The following is a 27,372-nucleotide window of genomic DNA, read 5'->3' on the forward strand; positions in this document are numbered from 1 at the left end:
TTAAGAATAGGTAGAAGAATTTTTAAAATAAAATACTATCATCTACTTATTTTTTTTTTATTTCTTTAAAAAGTAATCTATGTGAAATTATGTATTTTATTTTCTTTCTAATGTTTTCAATTCACTGAAAGCCAATAACTTTGGAAGAGATAGTGAGACTGAGAACCTTGTACAATTTAAATCATCCCATAATGTCATTCTTCTCTTCCAAAATTTAAGATGAACAATAACATTATCTCCAGCTTCTAGACAGTAATTACCTTCCCCTTCTGACCTCACTAATTTTTTTTGCATCTGTCTAATATATTCATCATGTAATATTGTTTATAATTATCTGTATTTGTGTCTTATCTTCTTACTAGGCTGTAAGTTCCATGTGGCAGCATCTAAGTTTTAACTAAGTTTTGTATCTCTCCCAGTTGCTAACACATAGTAGATACTGAATGAGTATCTACTCATCTGCTCAAAAGAGCAACCCACATTATTCTTGCTTTTTATAACTTTTCCTTTAAATTTCCATTGTGTGATTGATGCTAATATGCACGTAATTAATTTTCTATTAATTTAAGTTCCATGATTGATAGTTTTTGTACTTAAGGAAGAAAAATTTCAGACACTTTGCAGAGCTGCTATTTCTACATCAAGTGGGAAATAGGATCATAGGATCACAAATCAAGAATCTGAAGGTACTTTAGAAGCCATTTTGTCCAACTTTGTTTTAGAAAGGAGGAACCTGAGACCATGCCCATTGTTAAGTGACTCATTCATAGTCATATCCATGGTATTAGAAATGAGATTTGAACCCAAGTCCTTTGAATCCAGGATTCTCTCCACTATACCATTCATTGGAGCTTCCAATGATGAAAATGCTTCATAGGTCGAAGCCTGAATGACCTCCTTTTGTCCACTTGTCCCTCTACATAGCCAGCAGCCCAGGGAGGGAACTCTTGTCGGGCCATCAGAGGGTATTTGCTGTACTCAGAAAGGATACTCCTTTTTGAAAGGTCAGTTTTTATCAAAGAAACTAGTTTGTTTTTGTTTTTGTTTTTTGCTCTGGCAATTGTGGTTAAATGACTTGCCCAGAGTCACACAACTAGAAATGTTAAGTCTCTGAGACCAGATTTGAACTCAGGTTCTTCTGACTTCAGGGCTGGTGGTCTAACCAATGGGCCACCTAGCTGCCCCAATTAATTTTTTTCAATGAAAAAAAATCTATTTTCATCTTCTAGAACTTAGTTTTCCTATATCAGTTCTTAGTTTCCTCTTGACATACTCTTTCCTGCTTTTAAGATCGTAGGAGACTGACCACTGGCCTTTCTCTTCCATTTAGAAAGGCAGCACAGTACAGTGGAAAGCATGTTAGATTTGGAGTTCAAAGCAAGTTTGAATCCTAGCTCTGCTATTTATTCCTGTAAAACCTTAATTTCTCTGGAACTTCATTTCTATGGATCTCAGTTTCATCTGTAAAGGAGGTGTATTAGGGGAACTCTGAAGTCTCTTCTAGTTTTAAATTAAAAGTTTCTTTTTTAACTCCAGGCACAAAAACAAATGCCATCATTTATTCATATGTTTATTCAAATGTTGAAGGAGAACTTCCTATGAGTCTCTCACAGCTTAGCTGCAAAGAAGTGCAATATCTTTCTCTCTGTAACTGTGTGTAAGGTCAGGAATATGGAGGAAGTCACTCAGGAGCAGAGGGGTGCCATATTGGAGGTTAGAAAGAGATATTTGGGTGTCACAGTGACATCTCTGCTCCTTCCTGGGCCTGGCTGTTAAGCTTACTTGACCTGCTTCCCAAGACCAGAAATGATTAGATGTTCTTGGGACAACCAGAGTCTGGGGAAAGGACAAATTTTTATTAACTAAAATTGACACTGATCCTGAGTCCCATGCCTTAGAACTTAGCTGAGAGTTCTTCCAGCATTTCCTTATCTTCTCTAAAAAATGATCCCATTAGAAATATGAGCAGCATCTTTTTGGCCACTTACAGGAATAGCAATATAACTGTAACTAATCAAATTCAAACTATATTTCCTAAAATTTCAAAGTTCAAAACAGCTTCTGTGCTATCTAGGAATCTTCAGGGATCTAGAAGACTGGAAGACCATAGATGCTTAGTATATGTTTTTTATGCATTATCTTATGATTATTATCTATAATCAATAGACATTGGTTAAGCACTTTATATGTGCTGGGAACAATATTTGTTATTTATCAGTTTTATACTTAACAACAAAAAGAACTACATGTAGTATTCAAGCATGTTTGTCTGCCTCTGTGAAAAGACAACTCCATTGGGTCAAGGTCACATAACAAAGGTTCAATGAAGTAGAGTCAGGTCCAGAGGAAGGCAAGGTTTGATCAGTCCTTATGGGCTTAGAATTGGTTTTTGATTGGATGAATCTGTGATTAGTGGAGTTCACAAATTATAGAGAAAGACCGAGCCACAGAGAGTAACTTAGCCAGTGAAAAAGTCACATGTACGTACTACCTGAGAGGGTGATTGGGCTTTGATTGCCCAAGATCCAGTCCTTTTTTTTTGCTGAGGTGAGTTGGAGCTTGCTTCCTGATGGTTAAATTGAGATCAACAAAAGTATACAATATACTCCTGGCCTTTTACAAGCTTTTTCAATAGAAAAGACACAGATATGGAAAACAATTAAATAACAATAAAAGGCAATATGTGATTTGAATAATAAGTACCATTACTTGTCCCTGTCAGGGAGTTCGGAGCACTGTACTACTACTTTCTCTTTTAAGGGGTCCCTCTGCTCTGAACACATACAAAGGCCTCTCTTAAGGGAAGGGATATTGGGGATGGATGACTCAGAGTCCTTGCTAGAATTATCAGACTGGGCTCACTTGACCAAAAATTCTAGCATAGCTTCTGGGTACTCTCCCAACCTAGAGTGAAGCTCACATGCAACCTAGTCCTATTTACCTCCAGCACTCCTTCACCTAAGGCAGAAAAGAATAGACATAACAGGGATAGAACATTGTGTTCATGTCTTCATAAAGACCTGAGTAGGGAGAAGATGCTGTTGGCAGTAGGGCTATTTCTCTTAGCTACACCAGATTATTTTCTTCCTATTTCTCTGATTCTTCTTTATATATCTTTCTCTTTCTTCCCCCCCCCCCCCATCTCTCCCGCTCTCCTTCCTTATAATTCTGTATCTCTTATTTCTCTCTCTTTTTTTTTTTTTTTATTTAATAGCCTTTTATTTACAGGATATATACATGGGTAACTTTACAGCATTAACAACTGCCAAACCTCTTGTTCCAATTTTTCACCTCTTACCCCGCCCCCCATCCCCTCCCCTAGATGGCAGGATGACCAGTAGATGTTAAATATATTAAAATATAAATTAGTGTATCTCTTATTTCTCTTTCTGTCTCCTTTTTCTTTCTCTGTCTCTGTCTCTCTGTCTCTCCCTCTGTCTCTGTCGATGTATCTCTGAGTCTTTCTTCTCCCTCCTTGCTCCCTCCCTCTCTTTAATTCTCTTTCTCTGTCTTCATCTATCTCTGCCATTTCCCCTCTCCCCTCTCTTTGTCTCTGTGTCTCTCTCTTTTCTCTGTCTCTTTCTTCTCTCGGTATTTCTCCCTCCTTCTCCTTTCCTCCCTCTCTCTTTTCTTGTCTTTCCCTCTGTCTCTTTGTATGTCTCTCTCTTTCCTCTCTTCTTCTGTTTCTGTCTCTCCCTTTTCCATCCCCTTCTATCTATCCTTGTCTCTGTTTTCCCTCTCCTCCTCCTCTTCCTCCTCCTCCTCCTCCTCTCTCTCTCTCTCCCCCTCTCCCTCTCCCTTTCTCTTTCTCTCTTTCTCTCTATCTCTCTCTATCTTTCTGTTTCTTTATCTCTCTCTGTCTCTTTCTCTTTCTCTCTCTCTCTCCCCCTCTCTCTCTCTCTCTTTCTCTCTTTCTCTCATCTGTCTGCCTGCCTCTTTTTCTTCTTCCCTAATTGTCTCTGTCAATCTCTATCTCTGTCTTTCTTCCTGGCCTCTCTCATTTTCTATGCCTCTGTGTCTCTGTCTTTCTCCCCCTCTTTTCTTCTTTATCTTTCTGTGTGTGTGTGTGTGTGTGTGTGTGTGTGTGTGTGTGCATGTGTGTTGTCTGTTTGCCTCCCTTTATCTCCCTCTCTCCCTCCCTCCGCCTTCTCTCTGTTTCTCTCTGTGTCTCTGTCTCTCTTTTATCCTTTCCAAGGCAATCTTTTGTATGCACTTCCATTTCTGGCTCAGTAGCCAATCAAAACTGAAGAATCAAAGAGTGCCTGAGCCTGCTCTGAAGTGAGGAGCCAGGCAAGTCATTAGGTGGCATTGGAGAAACAGGCTCATTAAATGTACATGCTCCCAGAACTGAATCCTCATTGGCTAGTCTCCTATAATACAGCCAATAAGACCTGGTATCTAAACACTGAATTTGAGCAGCATTCTGGTTCACCCTTCTAGCATTTTAACTGCAGCAAATGTCAGTCTGAGATGGATTCAATAATAACTTGACCACCCCTGCCCTCTTCCACAGGGAAGAGCATCCCAGACAGATACCAGTACCAGGGATTGTCTGCCAGTGGCTCTTAGCAACTTAAAGACAGGAGAAGGGAATAGAAATCTCATTTAATAAAAATGGGAGGAAGGAGTGGATTTTAAGAAATTATTGATATCTTTTATTTTTACACAACCTATACTTCCCAATATCCCTCTGCTCCTTCCAACCCAGAGAGCCATTTCTTATAACAAAGAATATAAAAAGAGGAACAGTTCAGCAAAACTAACCAATACTGCAACCAAGTCTAGCATGATATGGAGAATCCCACATCTATAATCTACCAACTGTGCAAAGATGAGAGGAAGGTACCTTCTCATTTCTCTTATACAACCAAGTATATTTACCCCAGAAGCATAGAATTTAAATATAATTGTTTTATTGTTTCTGTTCTTTCCATTTATATTATTGTAGTCATTCTATATATATGTATATCTATAGTATATGTATCACATATATTATACATATTGCATATATGTATAGTTATAGTACATAAGTATTGCATATATGATTATGTGAATATACATTTTTCCAGATTGTGCTTATTTAGCTTTCCTTCAGCCATATAAGTATTCCCTTCCTTCTCTCTTTTAAATTTTAAAAAAGTTTTATTAATGTGTTTTATTTTTATATTTACAGATTATTTTCACTTTATAAGAATTCTCTTGTAACAAAGTAAAAAAAGTTTAAGAAAAACCAATAATAGTGACTTTAGCTTAAAGTGTATACAGTATTTTACATCTGTAGCTCCCACTCATACACACCCACTTAAAGAATGAATAAGCAAACCCGCCTGCCACTCCACCGAGAAAAAAGAAAAGCAAAGCAACTTTCTTGTAAAAACTGCAGTCAGGAAAGACAAGTTCCTTTAATGGTACTATATGTTAAAAAAAAAAAAAAAAGTTTCATTCTGCACTTTGAAGCCATTACAATTCTGATATGGATATAGCACATGCCTTCATTAATCCTTTGAAATCACAAATGGTCATTGTAGAATCTTGATTCTTATATCTTTCAAAATTGTTTATTTTTAAGTGTCATTACTGGGAAAATTGTTCTCCTGGTTCTGCTCATTTTATTCCTTAATCATTAGTTTATAAAAATCCTCAAAAGGGTTCATTTTTATAATATTGATGTTGATGAGGTCTAACAAGTCACAAAGATAGCTACAGAGTCATCTGGAATGAATTCACAGGCTTAACCCATCTCCCAGGTCAAGGAGCAAAATTATATTATAATTAACAAGAAGAGAGGTTGGACTTTTTTATAGGAAAGGACCCAGAGCAAGGTGTATTATGTAAATTGTGCACATCAGTAAATCAGTTGGTGGTTCTGTTTATACAAGATAGCCTTAGGAGTTGAAGTCTTATAGCTTAGCCTCCAGAGTGTATAAGCTAATGATAGGCATCAGTATAATATGGCTCTGGCAGTACAAGATAACTCTACTAGAGTTTCTTGTTCCTCTTTAGGGCTCACTCAGATATTGGGTGGGACATGATCTTTTGCTGAAGACCATTCACCCTATAAATGTTATCATGTAAATTGTTCTATTTCTCCTTTCTTCACACTGGATCAGTTTACATAAATCTTTCCATGTCCTTTTGAGATCATCGATTTCTTCCTTTCTTACAACAAGATAATAGTCTATCACATTTACACACTACAATTTATCCAGCCATTCCTCAGTTCATAGGTTTCCTCCCAAGTTTCCCATTTTTGTTCTGTTCTGTTCTGTTTTTGCAGCACAAAAAGAGATGATATAAATATTTTTGCATAGAAAGAAACTTTTCCTCTTTCATCTATAAGGGGGTGATGGTGGAAATGCTTTAATTTTCATTTAGTTATTTAGTTCAAACTTCTCTCTCTTTTTCAGCTAATGTAAGAATGACTCAAGGAAAAAAATGTGTGTGTGTGTATATATATATATATATTATATATATATATATATATACATATGCATATGTACATACACATATAACTAGATTATTTGACTAGACTTGTTATTTTTCCCTCTGAGGCAATTGGGGTTAAATGACTTGCCCAGGGTCACACAGCTAGGAAAGTGTCTGAGGCCAGATTTGAATTCAGGTGGTCCTGAATTCAGGGCTAGCGCTCTATCCATTGTGCCACCTAGCTGTCCTAGACTTGTGATTTCTTTAGTGTAGAGAACTCTCAAAGAAGAAATTTCCTTTACCTCTTGGCATTTATACCTGCTCTCAAATTTACAGTATTAGAAAATCTTAGAAAAATCATGGATAGTTACCTATCAGATCCATAGTTAGGACAAAAGAAATGTAATTTCAATTACATACGATTAAAAAGACTTTATACAAATAAATCTAATAAAACCAAGATAAAAGTGGAAATTATTAACTGGGAAAAAAGCTTTGTGCCAAGTTTCTCTGATAAAAGTATCAATTCCAAGATATATAAGAAACTTGTTCAAATTTATAAGAATAAAAGCCATTCCTCAACTGTTATACAGTAGCTTTTAAGGGAAGAGAAATCCAGGTTTTTATAGCTAAATGAAAAAAGCTAATAACTTAACCTAGTTCCATGCTTCTTAACTTTACCCCAATCCCGGGTCTAAGCAACTAGTGCTCTGTCCACGGAATTACCTAACGAAGCTCCTTCCTCTCCTTCCCCTATTTTATGGATAAGGAAGCTGACTCCTAGAGAGATGGAATGGCCTTTCCAGAACCACACAGTAAGTGGTAGAATCAAAATTCAGGCCCAAGTCCTCCAACTCCAAATCGAGTGCTCTTTTCATTGCTACAGATTTGAACATATTTTTTTCCAGTTCTTCAAAGGATCCTGATCCCATACGGCTCTTCAATGGTGCTGATTGCATTAATACATGACTTTTGTTAATGTAGTTTTGACCACGAGGGGGCACTAATGGCTAAGCACTTGATCCTATTTGATGTAGAAGGGTTTTGGACTCTCCCAAATACAGAACTAGGATCATTACTTGGCTCTTCTCAACAATGAGGTGATTCAGGCCAATTCCAATAGGTTTGTGATGGAGAGAACTATGGAGACTGACCTTGGATCCCAATATAGTATTTTCACCTTTTTTTGTTGTTGTTGCTTACTTTTTTTTTTCTCTCTCATTTTCCCCCCTTTGATCTGATTTTTCTTGTGCAGCATGATAAATGTGGAAATTTGTTTAGAAGCGTTGCATATATCTAACATGTTGGATTGTTTGCTTTTTAGGGGAGGGGGAAGTTGGGGAGGGAGGGAGAATAATATGGAACACAAAGATTTGCAAGAGTGAACATTGAAAATTATCTTTGCATGCATTTTGAAAAATAAAAAAAAAATTATAAAAAAGAAAAGAAAAAAAAACTAGAACCATTAACACCAAATTCTCCATCATCCTCAGAGAGCCCAGTTGTCTCTCCTAGTGTATCTCTTTTGTGGGGGGCAGGGCTCATCTCCTTAGTCTAGAGTTGTGATGTGTGTGGATTTATCAAATTAAATCTGTTTTCCTCACTATTGTTTTTTTACTACTCCTCCCCCTGGGAAACCCTATTTTTTTTTTTTTTTGTTTGTTTTTTTTTTGGCTGCTACTTCAACCACACAGAGATAAGCACACCATCATGGCTTAATTATATACTATGAATATACTATGAGTTCTTCACTCACAATAATAGATGGAGAAGGAGGGGGAGGGTAACATAAATACTTTGAAAAAGACTACTGTGCCTGGCTTCTCCCACACCTATGCAGCCTCAAACTTTATAGACTACAGGCAAACACCTAGACCTACCACTATTCCCCCCTCTCCCCCTCCCCCCCATATAGCATGTTGTGTGACTTGAAGAGAGGCAGAATAAACATCTCTTGCCTCTTTTACTGCTCCCTCTTCCTCTCCCCCTCCCCTCCTCTCAAGGGAAAATTTAATTCCTACCAAGAGAGTAATCAAGAAGTTGGGGCTGGACTATTTGGTCATTGCACTCCTTAGAGAGACACCACTAGATTTTTAGACAACAAATTTCACAGGCCTCAGAGGAAAGTTAAGTAGAATCCCATAGGCTAAAAAAAAAAGTCTCTTGTCCTGCTTCAAATATTGTTTTTTTTTTAAAGCATTGGGCAATCTTTACTGCATACCTGGAGCCTCTTGTCATGTTCTTTTAGAGTCATCCCAGGTTATTAAAGTTTTAATTTCATATTGCCTCATCGCTGTTCTTAGATGACATCAAAAAGGGCTCACTTAACCAGTACCAAAAGATTCTTATTTTTCTTTTACTGTCCCTTTACAAGAGCCCATAGATATTAGTGAGACCTGAAATTAAAGCAAGGCTTTCTTTAGTAACCTCTTCCCCATTCTCAAGGTACAGAGAGTGCAATCCCTAAAGGGCTCAAACCTCTCAATCTACAACGTTTAGAACAAATGCCACGCCTTGGTGGGCCTCTTTACATTCCCATCATGCCCTCTCTGATAATTAGTATCTAGACATATAAAACTTTCCTGAGGTTTCAGTAAATCTTTGAAAGATGCTAGTAAAACTGGCGTGGAGGAGGGGAGTGATCTGTTTTTGTCAGGATTCCATCCAACAGAGCAACCTTCACACTGATTAAAATTAGTTTGTTTTTTTTTTCCTTGAGCAGTATTGAGCAAGTAATAACTTAAAAGGACAGGTGGAGGTATGGTGAAAAGAGGAAGGCCAGTCGTAAGTTAGACATTCAATTCAATTTTTTAAAAGAATTAATCACCTACCACATTAAGATTTGGGGACATAATAGATGTAATCTCACCTGCTGCCCCAGCCCAATAATCCTGTCACTTTCCCTGATGGACCACATTAGAATAAATTTTATTCTAATGGGACTTTTACCTTTTTCCATGCATAATCGAATCACAGGGACTTTTCTAAGATTGTCCAAACATATGCAAAATCTCCTCTGAGATCAGCCATTTTCCTGTTCTGCCTAATTCTTATGTTTTCTTACTTTTCTTTCTCTATATAAACTGTTGCTTCATTCTGCTAGATTGCCCCTCTCTCTTCAGGAGGAGGCTCAATGGGTACATTGCCTCTTGCCCCAAATAAATGCCCTTGCTTGATTTGGAGATGGTTTGCACCTGAATTCTTTGAAACAAGACACTACAAGTCCCACTAGTACTCCAGTATCTTTGATGTTCCTCAACACAATGACCCCCCCCCCCCCCCCAAACAAAACAAAACAAAACAAAAAAACCCTGTCCCTACCCTCAAGGAGCTTATATTATACCAGAAGATAGAGCATGTAAACATATGAATATAATAGAGGGGAGGGAATGAGTTGGGAAAAGAAGTGTCAGATAAAAGAGTTTTGGAAGTATTTGAGGAGAGAAGGCATTAATAATTGTGGGAATCAAATCTTTCTTCCCAGAGCTGGCACATGATCTGAGTCTTAAAGCACCAAGGCTTCTAAAAGGATTCAGAACTGAGATAGAGGAATGTCTATCAGGACTAGGAAACAACTTGTGCAAACAAGGAAATAGAAGATATCATCGAAGTTTGGGTTATAGTTGGTAGTAGAGTATGATTTCTAAGTAGAGTACATGAATAGGAAAGGACAGGAAATAACTCTGGAGAAGTGGGTTAGCTTTTAAAACTAGATTAAGGCATCTATATTTTATCCTAGAGGAAGACACTTAAGATTTTTGAGCAAAGAAATGATAGTCATACCCCTCATAGAAATATTATGTTTGTTCTGCTGGGCATATGACAATTTTTTTTCTTTTTTTCTTATTTTGCATTTAAGTTTTAAAAAATAAATTCTTAAAAAAAAATATTGTGTAGATGGCTGCATTAAAGAAATTGGAGAGGGAAGTGAATGGAATCAGGGAGGCCATCTATATGATTACAACAGCTCTTGCAAGAGATTATAAAAGCTTGAATGAGAATGGTGGCCAGTTAAGTGAAGAGAGTATGATGGATGTGAGTGAGACCTATTATGGAGGTAGAATCAGTCAATAAGCTAACTGTAATCCAGCAAGACTCTGCTTGCCCTAAATCCGGACAGAATGTTTACTTTGGATACAGTTTTTACAAGTTAAATGTAGCAGGCTGGAAACTCAGCACAGTGATAATGTTGAATTGTAGAAATATTATACAGTTCTAGTCAATGAATCATTTTAACTGGAAGTGATTGAATTAATTGGTTATTCTTGGAATCCTAGAAATATTCCCTGAGAATTTCACTAAGTGGTTGGATTTAGTCTGCATTTAATCATTAGATGTGCCTATTTCTAAATATAATTTCTTTTGCATGACTTGTAGAATGTGAAACTCCCTTTCCTAAGTTTAAGCAATTCAGAGGCAAGTACTCAGCTCCTATAGGCTAGGCAATTATAATAACCAGCATATTGCTCTAAGGTTTGCAAAATGCTTTATTCATATTATCTTGTTTAATCTTCATGACAATCTTGAGATGTGGGGACTATTATTATCCCCATTTTATAGATAAAGAAACTAAGGCTTGACCAGGTATCTGAGTTGGTTTTGAATTTAAGTTCAAAGACTTCTAACTGCAAGTCTAATGCTCTATTCACTGTGTCGCCCAGAAGCCTCTAGTATTCATTATTCCTAAGTAAAGCTCTGGACATAGACATAGAACCAATCATACAGATTTATTAAATAATTAATATACTTTTTTAGTTTTTGCCTCCATTGAGAATCTTTCCAGAAAAATAATAATAAGTTTTACATAGCACTTACTATGTGTCAGGGACTATACTTAGTGATTTACAATTATTATGTCATTTGATCTTCCCAACTACCTTGGGAGGAATCTGTATTTGAATTCAGGTCTTCCTCACTCCAGATGCCCTATCCACTGCACTTAGCTGTCCCATCAGAGTTTGACTAGATTTCTAGATTTCCTTGGGGGTTAATTTCCTTCTTGCAAGCAAATTAATCATCATATAGATTGTTCAGTAAAGTGGCAAATAGACATAGAGCCGGTATCTCAATCCCTTCAGCAAGAGGATAGGCAATGTATCTCACTCTTAGGTGAGGATATCCTTCCATATCTAATAATAGTTTGTTATCTGTCCATTAATAGAGGAGAAATCCAAAAGCCCAAGTATGCAAATGCTAATTCTGAGACAAATACAGATTGACTCTCACCTTTGACTGGGTACTACTTTTGTCTCTTGATGTTAGTATCTGCTGCCACCATTGCTGTCTTTGCTGCTCCTGCTCCTCTCTTCAGTACATTCTGCAGTAGATAGCATCATCCTTAGCTTGGCTCCTTTGCCCACAAGTCTGTAATTGGTATGGCATGGAAGCTTTTTTCCATATTTTCCCCCCTTCTTCTTTTTCATCCTGTGGCTCTGGTTCTGGCTCTGCTTCTTAAACTTGGAAACCTTCAGAGTGTACCCCATTAACCAAAGTCATTGCCTGGTGATAACCCTATATGTCCTATAACTAGGTGTACAGCTCTGGGAAATATAATCCTGTGAATTTCTTCAAATGAATGAAGGTCTTTCAACCCCAAGCATCATAGAAAATTAATTTTAAGGGCTAGAGCTTTTTCTTCTCATTTAAATTCACACAACCCAGCTTATCCTTTTTCCTCCTTCTTTTTTAATAATTAACATTTAAAGGGAACTTCAAGGTTTGCAAAGTACTTTACAAATACTATTTTATTTGATCCTCACACCATCTCCTCGGGATAGGTGTTATTATTATCATCCTTATTTTATAGATGAGGAAACTGAGGCAGTTTATAAGATGATTTACTCAGTGTTTGAGGCAGTATTTAAATTCAGGTCTTCTAGACTACAGGATTATCACCTCATCCATTGCATTACCTGATTGCTTCCTTCTTCTCTTCTTTTTTCTCTACTTCTATCTCCTTCTCTTAGTCCTCCTCTTTCTCCCCCTTCTGCTATACTTCTACTCTTCCAGAAACCCTTGCTTGGTGGCCTTTGTCTTTTCCATATATTCCCCACTTTCTTCTTTTTCACCTTGAAACTCTGGTTCTGGCTCTGCTTCTTAAACATGGAAGCCTTCAGAGTGTACCCCATTAACCAGAGTCATTGCCTGGTGATTATCCAGTATGCCTTATAACTAGGTATACAAGCACTGGGAAATACTGGTTTTCATTGAATGGCCCAGCTCAAGGCTCTTTGACTCATGGTTTAGATTTGATGGTTTAGAATGAATGGAAATAGCAATTGTTTTCTGTTTGGACCAGGAACTCTGAGGGCTTTCCACTCCCAGATTGATATTTTTGGGGGTGGTAAATTAAGCCATTTTTTGTCTCAAACCTCATCTAATCCTTAGTCATTGAATGGTTTTAGCTTCAGATTAAGTGAAATCTGGGAAAGACCTTAATTTAGAAAGGCTAACGTCACCCACCACTTCATGGATTATTTTTGTCTCTGATGACTAGAAGAGAGACTGAAGCTGACAGACTTTGCACAGTTCTGTCTCATTCAAATCTGGTTCACTCTCTCATCAAGACATCACTATCATAATGTCATTACTTCTCTTAGAGAACAAAGGACAAACAACAACTTAATTGTAGGAAGAGAAATGTAATCACAGCACTTTCATTTGCCCTTTTGCCTTCCTCCTAACCTTGACAAAGGCCAGGAAGGAAAAAAAGAAAAAGATTCAGTCATTTTCGGGCTCTTGGGTATGCTTGGTACATCTGGACTGTGGTGAAAAACAATGAAATTATGTATCATTTCATCAAAAGCAACCCCAGAGACTGATTTCTTAGAGCAGCAACTTGTTCCATTTAGCTCATAGGCTATTCCATTTAGAATACCCTTCCCCAGGCTATAGATCTACAACATGGGAGCTCAAAAATTAAACTCTCTCTCTCTTTCTGTCTTTCCTTTTCTTTCTTTCTCTCTGTCTTTCACATACACATATATGAAAGTTCTATATTTCTGTGATAAAACAAGGAGCATAAAATATTTCTTGAGAGAAAGGACATCCCCAGGTAAAGTAAACAATCTTCAAGGCCACAGGTTGTCATTTGGTAAATTATCTCCTTGGGGTAAACATATGGTCCCTAGAGACTGGTAAAAAGTTAATTTGTTTCTTTGGATGCTTTTTCCTGTGTATCACTTAAGCAGTATTTGCCAAATGAATTTGGCTAGGGAACACATTGGACCATAGAACACTTGAAATACATTGGCAAAAACCATAAATGCTGCATCAGGGCTTTGGAGATATGGAAATTCCCAATGCAATTTGGGAGTAAAAGAAAAAAGAATTAAACTTGTCTTCATTTCCCAAAATTTCTGCATGTAATAAGTATTTTTGATGCATAAATATTTCATAGTTAAGATTTTAGCAGAAGTGCCATTAGCATGGATATTTTCTCACAAAATTCTATTCTTCTTATATCACACTGCTCCACATTACCTTATATTAATTAAGTGCAGTGTTGTGGTCAGAGAACTGTACTGAATACTAGGACTTCATGGAACTTAGCTTGGGAAACACAATGGCTCCAAGAAAGTCAAATGTTTGAGGGTATAAGGGAATTATTTGAATAATTCAAGGAAAATATTAAAAACCATAATGAACTAGATAGGTTATATAATTGAGGAGGAAAATCCCTAGTACATAATTTCCCATAGTTCTTGGGATTAAAAGGCCTTCATTCACTGGTAGAAATTCTTTGAGCTGTATTCTCCAGAAGGCTTCAAGTTGGTGTTTAAGTGGCCAGTTTTCCCTTCTGATTCTATTAGGAGAATCCCTTCACAATTTTTTTTTAAAGGAATGTAGAGTATATAGTTGTTGTTGTTGTTGTTGTTGTTCAATTATGTTTAATTCTTCATAACCTCATTTGGGTTTTCTTCACAAAAATATTGGAGTGATTTGTCATTTTCTTCTCCAATTCATTTTACAAATGAGGAAACTGAGAAAATTAGGGTTAAGTGGCTTGCCTACGGCCACACAGCTAGTGAGTATCTGAGGCTGGATTTGAATTCAGGTTTTTCTGACTCCAGATTCAGCACTCTCCACTGAGCCACCTAGGCTGCTACCAAATGGCCTTTATACTTAGTTTAATACTTCTTTATCTGCCTCTTACTTTCTAGTCTATGTAATTCATCAGGAATCCACCCACATCTCCCCCTTCTGTTATCTCTTCTACCAGATCAAACACAAATATTTTCAATAGAATTTTAAACTAATTGATGATAAATGCCTTGAGACATTTGCAGTGTAGTGGAAAGCTTATTGGACCAGAGTCAGAAGTCAAGAGATCCAAATTCAAACCTTGGTTCTGTTACTTCAGAGAGACATAACAGAGTGTTTTTCTATATAAATTCAAAGTTGTAGAAGAACCAGATAAAATGGAATATAACTGGTTCTGTCCTGTTCCAGAGGAAGAGTTAAGTAGGTATATAAAGGTTAAGTTTTGCCTGAAGTGCTCATGGGTAATGAGCTCATAAATATTAATTTCTTCCTAGGAGGAGCTAAGGCTCATTTTAATGATCAATCAATGTATATAGTGGAAGAAGGAACATGTCTAGAGGTAAGTATATAACAGGCAAAGCAGGAAATTGTACTCTCTGGAGTATCCAGCACATGGGGAGAAAGGAGTAGGACTTTGTGGCCAGGAATAGGGATATAATGCTTGATCCTTCTCTCTCCTAGTGTTCGTGCATACTATACTAGGACACACTCGCTTCCACAGATGGGTAATAAAACAGACTTTTAACTTCACCCCTTTCTGAGTCCTAGAGGTTTATTGCTCACATTTCTAGTAACTTTCAGATAGCCACTTCCTATCTCTGCATCTCAGTTTACCTTCCACCCATAGGAGAGGATTGGATTAGATTATTTCTATTTTTTTTTTCTAATATTCTGGATCAAAGACTAAAATACGTATTCTAGATGACCATACCAACTGGTCAAGTATTATGTTACAGCCTGGCTCTATTAGATACTATAAGTATCAAGTATACTTATACATTTGTACATACATTATACATACAATATAGATATATCCAGAGGGAAGGAGGTGGAACAATTGTGGTCAAGTTCTTCATTTGACACATACTAATCATTTTATCAAGCTACTTAACCTCTCAGTGTGTCAGGATGGTAGAGGACCTTGGTTCAAATCCTGCTTATCACTATCTCTATGACCTTTGACAAATCAGCCTGGTATTCAATATCCTTATTGTTAAAAATAAGGGGATTGGATTAGATGACTGCTGAGTTACCTGTAAGCTAGAATCCTATGAATTTACAGTATTCTTCTGCATCAGTGGATGGTGTTTCCACATAAGGATCTTTCCATGCAAATGAAATTCGATGTCTAGACCCCAAAAGAAAAGTAGTGAATACACATACTTCATTGGAGAAGTAAGTACCAGATATTGATTATAACTTCCCTTTTAATTTTTATTTCTCTTATAAAGAGAATTTCAAACAAACAGATTTATAGTTACAATTGTTTGTCCAATCTTTATTTAATATTTTGCCTTCATCATTCTTTCCCATGGTAATGATGAATAGTTGAATCCAGATAATTGATAAAACTGATGAATTATCTTTAAGTTAGAGTCCATGTCTCTTGTAATATCTGGCTCGAGCCAGGACATCATTGCAAAAGTCACATCCGAGGTCTTGATTACTTCTGACATATCCTATCCCTTCATCGTAGGCACAAAGTCCACCTGAAATAACAAATTGTGAGTCAGGATAGGACAAAGCTATATTTAGAAGGTTGTTCTTTCAGCCCTAAACAGTTTACAAAGGCAACTGGCCACCATGAAGATATTGAGACAATTGATTCAATGACACTAAATTTGTCATTAAGAATTCCATCACTCTTATTTCACTCTTTTCTTTTTATCTTTGTGTGTTCTTTACTTAAAATGCTATTTGATTGATCAAATCAATTCATCAATGATCTTTGATTTCATAAATGCCAGTACTTCCTCCACCTACACAATTCACAATATCCTATCCCTTAGTAGATCTTGGGTGACAGACCATTTCTGAAATGGCATTCCAGCTTAGTAGCTCTGTTTAGAACTCCACATAACAAAGCCTTCATGAATACAGACAGGTACCTTTCACATAATGATAGAATGTTCTGTCATGAGGAGAGCAATGAAATTACACTTACCTCGAAGATACTGGTCAGTGGTCCATGTTGGGAATCTTCTCTGAATTTCTTTGATTCTCATATTTAGCCTTTCAACATTCTGAGCAACCTGGGTTTCACTGGTCCAAGATGTAGGAATGTGCTGGATACCACCAGTCTAGAAAAAAGGTAACAGAGAGATACCCTACAATGAGATTTAATGTTATTACCTTTGCTTTTTTTATTCTATTTCTATTTCTGTCCTTGTCTTCAGCACTCTCCTACTACTTCTATTCTTAAGCAAAGATTGAAGCTTTAAGATTGCTATGGAAGGGGACAGTACCAACTATGGTACCTCTTACTTCTAAAATGAAGCGTAATAATAGAAAAAAGAAAGGTAGAGCTGAAAGTCAAGGAAGAAAAGGAAAAAAGGAAGAAAAGGAGGGAAACAAGTATTTAGTAAGCATTTACTATGTACTAGGTACTATACTAAGCACTTTACAGTTATCATATTTGATCCTAACAATAACTCTTTGAGGTAGGTGGTGTTTTTATCCTAATTTTACAGTTGAGGATACTGAGGCACATAGAGAGGTTATATAACTTGCCCAGAGTCACAAAGCTAGTAAGTATTTGAAGCTGAATTTGAATCACATTTTCCTGTCCAAGCATTGTGCCTCCTGGCTGATTCTAGATAGTCCAAAATTAATATAATCATACAAATATAACATTTTTGGGTTGTTGGTAGAACCATATCCAGTGAACATGACTCAAAAATTGTTTTTCATTCAAAATTATAATTCTCTTCAAAGGATCTGAGGATTGAACTTATTGTAATCTATTGGCTTTGCCAGTGTGGGGAAAGAAAAAGGAGGAGCAGGAGGAAGAGAAAGAAGAAAAAGAGAGGAAGGAAAAGTTGGAAGAGTAAAGGAACATGTTAATGTTTCTTTTTTCTTTTTTTTCTTTTCTTTGCAGATAGTATTTTGGGTTTTTTTTCCCCAATTGCATGTAAAGATAGTTTTCAACATTGATTTATTTTATTTTATTATTACAGCTTTTTATTTACAAAACATATGCATGGGTAATTTTTCAACACTGACCCTTGCAAAACTTTCTGTTCCAACTTTTCCCCTCTTTCCTTCCACCCTCTCCCCTAGATGGCAGGTAGTCCAATACATGTTAAATATGTTAAAGTATATGTTAAATCCAATATACGTATACATATTTATACAATTATCTTGCTGCACAAGAAAAATCAGATCTAGAAAGAAAGAAAAAAAAAACCTCAACATTGATTTTTATAAGATTCTGGGTTTCAAGTTTTCTTCCCTCTCCCTAAGATGGCAAGCAATCTGATATAGATTATACATATGCAGTTATGGAAACAGATTTCTACATTAGTTATACTGTGAAAGAAGAAATAGAACAACAGGGAAAATCATCAAAAAGGTGAAAAATAAGATACTTTAATCTATATTCAGACTCTATACTTTTTTCTCTGAATGAGAATAGCATTTTCTGTCATGAGTCTTTTGGAATTGTCTTAGGTCATTATATTGCTGAGAAGAGTTAAATCGATCACAATTGATCATTGCACAGTATTGCTGTTATTGTGTACAATATTCTCTTGTTTCTGCTCACTTCATTCAGCAAGTCTTTCCAGGTTTTTCTGAAATCTGCCTGTTCATAATTTCTTATAATACAATAATATTCCATTATATTCATATACCACAATTTATTTAGCCATTCCCCAATTGATGAACATCCCCCTTAATTTCCAGTTCTTTGCTGCCAAAAAAAAATCAATGTGTCTTCCAAAAACATTTCTGCAAGTCTGGGGAAAAGTCTAAATCTTATCTAACTTTACCTAGAAAAACTCATTACAGGAAAATCTGATACTCATCAATAGAATCAAATTCTACAAGATATCTGAGAGCAACTGTAAGGAAGTCATTTAAAAAGTTCAGTGAAAGCCTAAATCTCCCTGGCATCTCATTTATTTATTTATTTATTTGCTGAGGCAATTGGGATTAAGTGACTTGCTCAGCATCATACAACTAGGAAGTGTTAAGTGTCTGAGGCTGAATTTGAATTCAGGTGCTCCTGACCTCAGGGCCGGTACTCTATTCACTGTATAGCTAGGTAGCTGCCCCTTGGCATTTCATTAAAAAAAAAAATGTTACTTATAAGGAGTCCAGATATTTAGTTTCATAGTTTAAGACGACTCAGGATGGAAAGTCCTTCCACTCATGCTGATCAGCAACTCTATAATTTATAATCTTAAGAGAGTTGCTCGAGTGCACTGAGAAACTGAATAACTTGTCCATGGCCACATAGTATGCATTAGAAGTAGAATCTGAACCCAAGTCTTCTTTATTTCAATGTTAGCCCCATTATCTGCTATACCACTTTGCCTCTTTTCTGATGTAGAATCAAGCAATTATAGTAACAGTACCAAACTTTCTCCGTTTGGTCATTTTTCTTATACAATGATAACCCAAGGAGATATTTTCTTTTTTTTTCTTTTTCTTTTTTTGCTATCTTTTAGTTCAGTCAACACATCCTGTATATTTGTGTTCAATCCTCTCCATCCTCCTTAGCTCTCTATGATTGTCAAGGGGGCCACCATTCTCATCACTCAGGTTTGGAAAATCATCCTTGACCCCTTACTCATCCTTCCTCCATGTATTCAATCTTTTGCTGAGTCTTGTTATTTCTGTCATCATAATATCTAGCAAGTTGACAAATGAACTTCCTAAAGCTCAAATCTGACTATGTCACCCTTCTAATACATTCCAGGAACTGCCTATTATATCCAGGGTCAAATGCAAATGTCTTCTGACTATTAAAGCTCTTCAGAATCTAGTCATTTCCTACCTCTCCAGTCTTTTTTATACGTTACTCTTCCCCTCCTTCCTACCTTCCCCTCCTTCCTTCACCATGTATTCTATGATTCTGTACAATTGGTCTTTTTGTTCTCCATGAACACAATCCTCCACCTCCCAACCCTCTGCCTTTTCAATGCCTCCTATTCCGGCAATACTCTCTCTCATCTCTGCCTTCTACCTTCCTTGGTTTTCTTTCAGACACAATTCAAACCTTACCTTCTTCAGGAAGCCTTTGCTAGTCCCTTCTTTATTCCTTCCCCTTACTTGTGCCTTCCTTCTGAGATGTCTTTCCCTTTTCGCTGAATATAGATTATATGTACAGTTATTTGTACCAGAAGGAGAGACTGAGAACAGCGTGAGCCAGGTAAGTTAAACTCCTGATGGGGATAGTCTAGGAGTTTACACAAGAGCCTTAGGAGTAGTAAGGCCCTCAGATTATCAGACTTTTTTCTATCCCAATCCCCACTGCCATCATTGAGGAGAGAAATCATTGATGAGAAAGGGTCTGCCTTTCCCAGCAGCAGTAACACTCACAGCCCCCAGCAAGCAGATAAGCCCAGGAGTCCTGGGAGTGGCAGTGGCAGCACCCACTCCCAGACCCCTGATTCTTTTTCCAGTCCTCCAGCCCATTATCAGAGAAGGGACTTTTGGAGAAAGGACCAGGCATTCCCACCTTAGGTAAACTGACACTCACAGGACAGGCAAGCCAACTTAGCTGAGCAATAGAGCACCCAGGAAGGGAAATAGGAGTCAGCATAGCATAGCTCTATCTACTTGGAAAATAAATCTAAGGCACAGCTGGGTGGTACAGTGGATAAAGCACCAATACTGGAGTCAGGAGGACTGAGTTCAAATCCTATTTCACACTTAACCCCAATTACCTCACAAAAGACAAAAGAAGAGAAATCCATGATCCTTCTAATAATATAGCTGAGTATTTTCTGTTCTTTATCAACAGGTAATTGATAATCAAAAGAGTTCTAGGTTCTCTTTGATTCCTACCCTTATTAACAAGCATAATATTAGTCAAATCATTCTTTAAACTTCAGAGACTTCATCTGTAAAATAAAGATATCAATATTTGAACCATTATCTTCACAGAGTTATAAGGAAAGTTATGTCAGTTATTATTATTAATTATTATTGTAGTAGTAGTAATAATAGCAGCAGCAGCAACATACCTGCACCAAAACATTTCCACTGGGTATATTCCCCTCACTGACGAGGACATTGCCTCCATGCGACTGCCGAGACATGATACCAGCAATCACAGCAGGATCCATACAGTATTTTTGGCCAATCACCCTCAATGTGGGCTGATACCTCTGTATATATGGCAAGTCTATTTCAGCCAATCTTTCAGAAGCACGAACACCTAAAGCAAATGGAAAGGAAGCAAACAATGAATACTTTGTGAAATATAGTTCTACAAAATATATATCAAAACTAGAACATTGTGACCAGTTTACTTGACATCTCAATTGGGATGGTGTATTCAGGGGATCTTGATAGAGGTTCTAAAATACAGTTTCAATTTTTTCTTGTAAATTCCCATCTGACATAATGATGTTAACAAAGTATCCCAGGCTTTAATATTCACTTTCTTACAGACTTTCTTTTACTTATTAGCTCCTTGAAAATAGGGACTGACTTTCTTTTTCTATTTGTATCCCCAGTGCTTAACAAAGTGGTTGGCAAGTAGTAATCACTTAATAAACGTGATTGATGTTTTGTGTTTGTTTGTTTTTTTTTTTTCATTCATCTGGGACTTCCCTACATGGATAAAATCACAGATCTGATTCTTAACCTTTTTCAGTTTTCAAAGAACTTTCACGCAGATATTCTTCCAATCATCCTGAGAGATCAGCCAAGTAATTGTTATTACCCTGTTACTTTGAAGCTCAGAAAAGATGTATGATTTGTCCAAAGTACAGGGTTAAGATAGGCAAGAATTCAGGCTGATTTCAGAAAAGCCTGGAAAGACTTACATGACTGATGCTAAGTGAGCAGAACCAAGAAAACATTGTACAAAATGAAACAGAAAAGTAAAGAAAAAGATTATGTAATGATCAATTATGATGGACTTGACTCTTTTCAGCAATGAGATGATTCAAGGCAATTCCAATCATCTTGTGATGGAAAGAGCCATCCATACCCAAAGAGAGAATTATAGACATTGAATGTGAATCAAAACATAATATTTTCACTTTTGTTGTTATGTTTGTTTATTTGTTTTTTTTTCTTTCTCATGTTTTTTTCCCCTTTTGATCTGATTTTTCTTGCATAGCATGACAAATATGGAAATGTGTTTAAAGGAATTGTATACATTTAACTTGTATTGGATTGCTTGCTATCGTGGAAGTGAAGAGATAGGGAGGGAAGGAGAAAAATTTGGAACTCAAGGTTTTGCAAAGGTGAATGTTGAAAACTATCTTTGCATATATTTGGAAAAATAAAATACTAATAAAAATGCACTTTTAAAATGTACTTTTAAAAAAAAGAAAGGCTAGAATTCAGGTCCCTTCATTCTTAATCTAATGATTATTGATAGTACTATACCATACCCACCTCTCTTAGGAAGAATTGAGGGGAATAATAGTTTGAAAATTGAAAACAAATATTTTAATCACCTGACTAGTCAGTCACTTAATAGATGTATGAATTAGAGCCAGAAGAAAATGGAGACCCTCGGGGAAGGTATGGTATGGAGGAAGGAATGATTTATATGTTTTTCAAGTTAGAGGAAGAGGTTCCCAGAGGATCCAGAAAGTAAGAGGAAATAAAAAAAGTCATAAGTGAGAGCAATAGGCATGGGATGCTGAATAAAGAGATTGGAATCCTTCTGAAATTTTCTAGAATGGTTTTGGTTGGGAGCAAATCTGAGTTCTCATGAAAGGAGGAATAACATTAAACCTGATCCATGAAGAGGAGAATTGCGGCTGACATATGGAAGAAGGAGAATAAATCATGATCAATCAAATATTTAGGGATTTTTTTAAAGGGACAGAAAAAGAATCTAGAAAAGAGAAAATATTTCCTATTATGGTGAATATCATACCACAGTAATTCAGTCCTCGTCGTCTTCCAATTATACATGAAGCTCCAGGGGTATTGATGTTTCTGATATTTCCATAGCATCCCCAATTACTACTTTCAGTAGGGTCTGTAGGAAAAAAGAAACTTCATAGTAAGCTGTCTAGCTGATATAGTTCAGAACAGTTTTGACTGTGGAAGTGGTCACATAATAGAAAATAATCTAGCAGCGAATTTTTGGTTCTTGCTTTGTCAACTTTACAAGGGGGTAGGGAGGTTCATTTTGCTTATCAATTGACACTGGTCATCTGGCCTGCAAAACTATGTATGCCCTATCAGAACTATCTATCCACAGGCAGAAAAAAACAACTTCTCCAAATTTCTTCCTCCATTATCTATCTGATGCATGTGGACTAGGATGATGTGCCTCCCTTAAAACTTGTGTAGAGCTTTCTTTCTTTCACATAGCTGAAGAGACCAAGGACTAGGAAAAGAGGGCCATCAGCTGTTGAGAAACTGATCTCCAATGTAAATATAAAATGTAACATGATTTCCTCTTGAATTCTAAAGCCTCTCCCTTTCAAATCCTACTAGTTCAATCTAATCTATGGATATTCAAATGTAGTTTTGGAAGAGTAGAGATATAACTTTTTATCTCAACTTAATTTTTCTCCTCTTTGTTCTTCTTTGAGACCTCAGTTTAGTCTCTGAGTTTCTCTCTAGGGACTTAGATGTTGCTTTAATCAGATATGTGTTTTTAAAATAGAGGCCTTACTCTGAGAAGCAAGATTGTGGAGAGTATGTGTGTGTGTGCATGTGAGTGTGTGTGTGTGTGAAAATTTTTAATTCATCTCTTTAATTCTAGTTGTTCCTCTTGGGGAAGTCTCATTTTGTTCCATCTGGGAGGTTTGCTTGAAGATAACTGCTGGCATGTAGACAATTACTGAAAGGAAGAAGAGGCTTCTTCCTTAGGGAAACTATCAGAAGTGTACATAAATTACATTCATAATCTCTAATAATAAGCTAGCATTTACATAGCACTTTAAGTTTTACAAAGCACTTCACAAATGTCTCATTTTATTCTCAGGTTTATCAACCCTCATAATTAGCTTCTATCATTATCCCCATTTTACAGATGAGGAAATGAGAGAGGCAGAGGTTGTAACTTGATCAGGGTTTCATAGCTGTTAAATTTAGTAGTTCAGAAAAAGGAAGTGATATCTCCAAAGAGGATTGCAAGGGCATTTCTGAGGCGGGGGCTTAAAAGAAAGGCTTTCCCAAGTTACAGGATAACTAAATAAAATAATTGAAGATTGCCTTTTTTGTTAAACTTTTTTTTTAAAACAGACCTGTAATTTCATCAATGTCTCTGGGAGATCTGGAAAAGGAACTCCTTTTATTAATGTTCATCTACATCTTCTTTGAAGCTACTTATAGTCTTGGAGAATTAACCATTAAAATGTCTTGCCACTCTTTTCCTCTGGTTGGCCTTTTTAGTTATTTTGGGCATTAATTACAATAATTTATAATCAAATAAGTTGTCATGATCCAACAATGAATCCTTAGGAGACAATAGGTTACAGCAGAAAGATCACTGGTATTGGAGGTAGTAGACCTGGCTTCAAATCCGAATTCAGCTACTTATTGCTTTCCTGGCCTTGGTTGGGTATATAGGCTTCCTGGGTATCAGTTTCTTCTATGAAATAAAGGAGGTGGGACTAGTTGACCTTTGAAGTTCCTTATAGCTAATATGCTTTGAAAGATTTGGACTAGATTTCTTAAAGTTCCTTACAGCTCTAAACCTTTGAAAATAAATTATATATTCATATATTTGAATACATTTTAAAATGGAATTCTAGGAAATTTCTTCCAATCTTCCATTAAGCTTATATGAATTCTTTTTAGAGCTATAATCTTTTGGATTAAGAGATCCATTAGAGGAAAATATCCTTTTCCTTTAAACTTGTGGTCAATATAGACTTTGCTCAAGTTTGTCAATATTTATATTCATTTCCCCTTTATGATAGGTATAACATGCTCTTTTAAAAGTGTGTATCTTTCCAAGACAATGCTAATGATGAAGCATACTATCCACCTCCAGAGAAAGAACTGTTATTGTCTGAATAGAGATTGAAGCATGTTAATTCTCACTTTTTTTTTTCATTCTGCCAATTTCCTTAACTATAAAACGGGGATAATAATAGCTCCTACCTCTCAAGATTGTTGTGAGGTTCAAATGAAATAATATTTGTAAATCATTTAGCATAGTGCCTAGCACATGGTAGGAGCTTAATAAATACTTGTTATTTTGGTCTTTTCCCATACCTTAGTCCTAACAAAAAAATACAATACAAAAAAACCTAGAAGTTTTGTTTCTTTTTTTTTTTACCTGCAATTTCATATTTTAGAAGCTCCATTCACTTACCACCTATGCTTTCCCTTCTGTCCAACCCTAAGGACAAATAAATGTTAACAATTCCAAATGGAAAAGGAAAAGCAATGACTTACAAATAAGGGCAACGAGTCCCACAAGCAGGAAGGAAATAAGCATCTTGATTCTTATTCTACAGTACCTGAAATAGTTTTGGAAAAAACATTAGTTTGAAGGAATGAAAGCATCAATAAAATGCCATAAAAATCTATAATGTTTCCATGGAAAAAACAAATATAGGAAGGACCAAATTTCCGCAGGCCCCATCGAAGAGAGAAAAAGAAATTATCTGAATTTTAATGGGAAAAAAAGTGAACATTAGTTCTACAGGCTTTGGCATTCTTCAAAAAGCTTTAAATAACCTGCCTCTCCCTTGGCTTGTAGTGGTTCAAGCCATGAATTTTTCTGATACTTTTCAAGGCATGTATTTAAAGAGCAATTATTGTTCAATCATTTTTCATTCATGTCCAATTCTTCATAATTCCATTTAGGACTTTCTTGGCAAAGATACTGGAATAGCTTTCCATTTCTTTCTTCAGCTCATTTGATGGAAGAGGAAACTGAGGCAATCAAAGTTAAGTGACTTGCTCAGGGTCATATAGTTAGTGAGTATCCCAGTCTGGATTCAAATTGAGGTCTTCTTGATTCCATGCCCAGCACTTGTTCCTTTGTGCCACCTGGTTGTCCTTACAAACTTGTGATTATTTCCTTCTGACACCATAAAAATTTAGGACAAACTTTTTGTTCCGATGCTCTTCCTGCCCTCTCCTCAAACTTCAGCCCCAGAGCTGTGACTGGAGAAAGCAAACTAATTGATTATTCCTTCCTCTCAACAGCCTCAACATTAAGAAAAGATATAAGCAAAGGTGATATTTCTTTTTTTGTTTGATGGAAAGGTGATTTTTTTCTTTACTTTTTTGGCATTAAAAAATTTTTTTTTTAGTTCTGAATTCTCTCCCAACTCCATCCACTGAGAAGGCAAACAATTTGACATCAGTAAAGTTGTGAAATCATGCTATATATAGCCTTAGAATTGAAACTATTATCAGAAGCCATTTAGACCAATCTCCTAATTCTGCAGATAAAGACACTGAGAGGCAACCCAAAAAAGTTAAGAAATATGTCTGAGGTCACAAAGATAGTAATTTACAAAGCTGAGATTTGATCAACTCATTTCACCAAGAATTTTATCACTCCTATCTTCACTTAAAAGAGATCCTGATTGATTCTCCCACCCCCCTCATATGCAGGAAGGCAGAAGAGAAACTCCTCAGTCCCACATTCTCAAAATCAGTGGAGAGGATGAAACTAGAAGTAGTGTAATATATTAGATTGAATGTCAACTGAGGAGCCAAGGAGACTTGGGTTTATAGTCTATTTTAGATACTATCTGTATGACTTTGGAAGTCATTTAAATTACTTATCTATAAAATGGGAATAATAAAAGCAATTACCTTACACAATTAGTGTGCAGACCAAATGACTTAAAGTATTTAAAAGGCTTTGTATATTTTAAAGTAAATAAAGGTCAATTTTTATTTTTATTTTTATTGCTATAATCAATCTGATATGTAGAAAATTTACGCAGGAAGACTTGAGCTAAGGCATAGAGAGTCCAGGGAAGGCATCTCAGACATAATGGGATTACATATATCTAGAAAGTTAAAAAAAAAAAAATCCCATGGAGCCATATCCTGACATGTAACTCTTTGTAGGGAATGGTCTTTGAATGGTCTTCTAGGGAATGTCTTTGAAGCAGCTAGGTGGCACAGTAGAGTGCTGGGGCTTGAGTCAGGAAGACATGAGTTAAAAAACTACCTCAGATAATCATTGGCTAATTGTCACTAGTGTGATCCTGGACAAGACACTTGTCCTCAGTTATCTGTAAAATGGGGATGATAATAATATCTGTCCTACCCCAGGGTTGTTGTGAGGATTTAATGAGATAATATTTGTAAAATACTTTACAAATCTTAAAGTGCTATATAAATGCTAGCTGTTAAAATTATCATTTTATGCACTCTGAAGAGTGATACTTGCCAATTGTTCCAGACCCCGCCCCCCCCAACACAAATATCTCCCTCCTAATCACCATCAAAAATACAAAAATTCCAGTTTCTTCAACATCTGGTAGAAAAATACCTAAATATTCTTTTTCACTTTGACTCCAGGATATGGTGGATGATTGCTTTCATTGACTCCTACCTCACCCATCAACTCTACATACCCTAACTCATTTAACAATAAAACTCTTCCCTGTTATAGGTTGAACTTGCATCATTATAAAATACCATTAATATCACTGACCATTCCCATTAATACTTGACACCTTTAAAATGCTTTAAAAGTTATTTTCCTTAGTCTTCCCTCATGGAAAGAGAGGTTACTGAGAGGAATATAAGACTACATTGGAAAGAAAACTCATTTGA

At 36.3% G+C, this 27,372-nt stretch overlaps 1 protein-coding gene across 1 annotated transcript; it reads right to left on the minus strand.

Moving 5' to 3' along the window:
- Positions 1 to 15,913: 15,913 nt before the first annotated feature.
- On the minus strand, positions 15,914 to 25,063 carry LYG1 (lysozyme g1). Its single transcript, XM_003765655.2, has 5 exons — positions 25,021 to 25,063; positions 22,538 to 22,642; positions 20,661 to 20,854; positions 16,634 to 16,769; positions 15,914 to 16,178 (listed from the first exon to the last, which is right to left on the minus strand). The coding sequence occupies exons 1-5, from the start codon at positions 25,061 to 25,063 to the stop codon at positions 16,060 to 16,062; spliced, it is 597 nt and encodes a 198-aa protein (XP_003765703.1). The 3' UTR covers positions 15,914 to 16,059.
- Positions 25,064 to 27,372: the final 2,309 nt, after the last annotated feature.

Source organism: Sarcophilus harrisii, chromosome 3 (genome assembly GCF_902635505.1).
Source record: "Sarcophilus harrisii chromosome 3, mSarHar1.11, whole genome shotgun sequence".
Classification (NCBI taxonomy): domain Eukaryota; kingdom Metazoa; phylum Chordata; class Mammalia; order Dasyuromorphia; family Dasyuridae; genus Sarcophilus; species Sarcophilus harrisii.